The sequence below is a fragment of a genome, unplaced genomic scaffold, assembly GCF_019419815.1.
Source record: "Pyrus x bretschneideri cultivar Hongxiangsu unplaced genomic scaffold, Pyrus_bretschneideri_v1 Contig19, whole genome shotgun sequence".
Lineage (NCBI taxonomy): Eukaryota > Viridiplantae > Streptophyta > Magnoliopsida > Rosales > Rosaceae > Pyrus > Pyrus x bretschneideri.
This window is the reverse complement of record NW_025999490.1, coordinates 772415-774939: the sequence shown is the minus strand read 5'-3', so window position 1 is coordinate 774939 and position 2525 is coordinate 772415. Positions and strand designations below refer to the sequence as shown.

General features: G+C 36.9%; 1 protein-coding gene across 1 annotated transcript; it reads right to left on the bottom strand.

Annotated features, from left to right (window-relative positions):
• Positions 1-230: 230 nt before the first annotated feature.
• On the bottom strand, positions 231-1854 carry LOC103948009 (BOI-related E3 ubiquitin-protein ligase 1). The gene is made up of 3 exons (XM_009358996.3): positions 1586-1854; positions 1157-1496; positions 231-923 (listed from the first exon to the last, which is right to left on the bottom strand). Exons 1-3 carry the CDS (start codon positions 1648-1650, stop codon positions 345-347), a joined length of 984 nt encoding a protein of 327 aa, XP_009357271.2. The 5' UTR covers positions 1651-1854; the 3' UTR covers positions 231-344.
• Positions 1855-2525: the final 671 nt, after the last annotated feature.

The window sequence follows — 2525 nt, the reverse complement described above, 5'->3', positions numbered from 1 at the left end:
ATAAATCTAAATTATCAAAATTCAGTTATAGGAATCCAGCCGTACAATGCAATTTGTGCATTGCAAAATTCTCGTGCTTTTGGATAACAACCCAATGTGGCATCAAGCCTATCAAAGGAAATAACTTGATGCAATGAGACCGATTAGGTATGAACTCATCATCCACATTACTCTAAAAGAAATAAAATTAAAAAAATGATGGAAATTGTATCTATCCAAAGAGAAGAAGATAGAGAAGGAAAAATTAATTAAACAAGAAAAAACATTTTACTCTAATTTTTTTTTTCTTTTTGTCCAAAAAGTATTGACAATGTTTTTGTTCAATTTTCTGAGCACTAAAATTCCTAAGAGAAATTAACATGCACACTGGCATTGATGACAGAGTTGCATGCAGGGCAATTGAGGAGGGTGGACCCACACATTGTACACAAGCACAAATGCCTGCATGGCAGCAACAACACCCTTGACTCTCTCCCCCCACAACTCTTGCACATCCTATCTCCACCACCAGAACCACCGCGAACGCCACCGCCAACCGCCGCATTTCCGCTGTCCACCGCCTCAATATCCCGCCCGTATTCGTTGCTCCCGCAGAATGATTGGGCATCATCCGCCAAAGCTGTGGCCATGGCACCGCTGCCGCCGGCGTGGTGATCGTCGTTAACGTGCGCCAGGACTTGCTCTAAATTGGTGCGTAGGGAATTGGCTGTGGCTTCGTTTGTCTGTGCCAAGTCCCTCCATATCTGATTCTCGGCGAATAGGCTCTTGACTCGTTCTTGGAGAACCCAATTGAGCTTTCCCATCCTCTGAATCTCCTCATCTTTCTCTTTCAGTTTCTTGACGATTCTATCCTGTATTTCCGATACTAACATTCTCGATTGCTGCTTTCTTTGCTCCTCGAGTTCCAATCTCACTTTTTCCGTCTGAAAAACCAAATAAAAATCAGTACAGGAAAAGATAAATAAAAATAAAAATCTTAAATTTCATGGCAATTCTCTCTGCCTGATGACATGAACGAGATTAAAAAAAAAAAAACTGGGTTTTTAAATTTGTCATCAGTTATTGAAAAATGGCACCAAACCTTTAGAGAAAAAAAAAATGAAAAATTACAAGAAGGTTGGGTTAAAACAGAGGTCAAAAAGGGTGGAAAACTTACATGTTGGGCAATGAAGTGGTCGATTTCAGATTGCTGTTGTTGGATTTGAAAAGCAATGTCTTGGTCGAGAAAAGAAGAAATTTTGGTCTTCTGAGGGACTGAAAAATTGTTGAAGTCATTGATTAATTGTTCTCTCGGCCGCTTCCGGGGAGCGGAGATGTTGTTGTATGTGAGGCCACTGTCTGCCGCCTCCTTGTTCATGGAAGCCTTATTTGCGTCATAGAAAGGAGACTGATACATCGGAAGCAGATTTTCCGGCATTGCGGTCGACAAAAGAAGGCCGGAATCCATCTGGGCACTGTAAATATTTGGATTTCCTTGGTTGGTTTTGATGAAATCTCTGCAAAAATTAAGAACAACCCAAATCAGAAAAATGAAAAATAAACAAAACCCATGTTTTGAAATTTTATTTTGGAGGGTGGAAAGTACCTGTTGGGAATCAGTTGTGGTGGGATTAGAACTACATGGTGGTGGTGCTGAGCTTCAACTGCCATGGAAATACAGAGTAGATTTTTGGTGTGATTTTTGTTGTGAGAGGAAGAGGATAGGAGAGAAATAAAATGAGAGGGTTTGAAGAGAATGAGGATATGATGAAGGGAAGAGCACGCAATAGGGATGGCGATTAGAGAGCCTGAATCAATTTATTAGGCAGAAAGAGAGGAGAGAGAAAGTGAAGGGAGAGAGAGAGAAGCAAAAGTTAAAGGTATCCCAACAAGAAAAAGAAAATCCTATTTTTATACAACTTTTGTTGGGAAAATTATTATTATTATTTTTATTTTTGTAAACTTGAAAAGAATCACAAAAACTAATTGTGAGACATGGAAGTGGCAGATTTTGGTTCTATTTAAATTTTTTTATTAAATAAATAAATTTTATTATTTTTTAATTAAAAGATTTACATTCTCGATTAAAATATTAAAAAAAGACTTATATAATTCACTCACAACGAACCTCTTTAAGAACAAAAGTTGTCACGGAATGTGTTCTTCTATTTTTTTTTTTTTTAATACAATGATATATTTATATGAGAAGTTTAGTTAAATTAAAAAATAAACAATTTAATTTAATATGAAATTCGTTATATATGGAATTCGAATCTAAAATATTTCACAGTTATTAAAAGGGCCACCCGTAACCTACCCTTTCACTTTGCATTCACTCTTCGATTTCGTCGTGGGTTTTTCCCGTAATTGGACCGAACTTACACGGACATTGACGGAATTTTACGAAACTTCCAGGGACTTTGGGCTGCAACTCTCATTCTATTTGGACCTTTTATTTTATGTATTTTTTGTTCCTCGGGTTCCCTGTGAGTTTTGTACTAGTTTTTTAATATATTGAAAGTTTTATAGATAAATAAAAAATAAAA

Coding starts and splice junctions, on each gene's coding strand:
- LOC103948009 (XM_009358996.3), bottom strand. CDS start 1,650: ATGGCAGTTGAAGCTCAGCACCACCACCATGTAGTTCTAATCCCACCA. Junction 1,497..1,585: donor CCACAACTGATTCCCAACAG/GTACTTTCCACC, acceptor TAATTTTTGCAG/AGATTTCATCAAAACCAACC. Junction 924..1,156: donor ACCACTTCATTGCCCAACAT/GTAAGTTTTCCA, acceptor TTGGTTTTTCAG/ACGGAAAAAGTGAGATTGGA.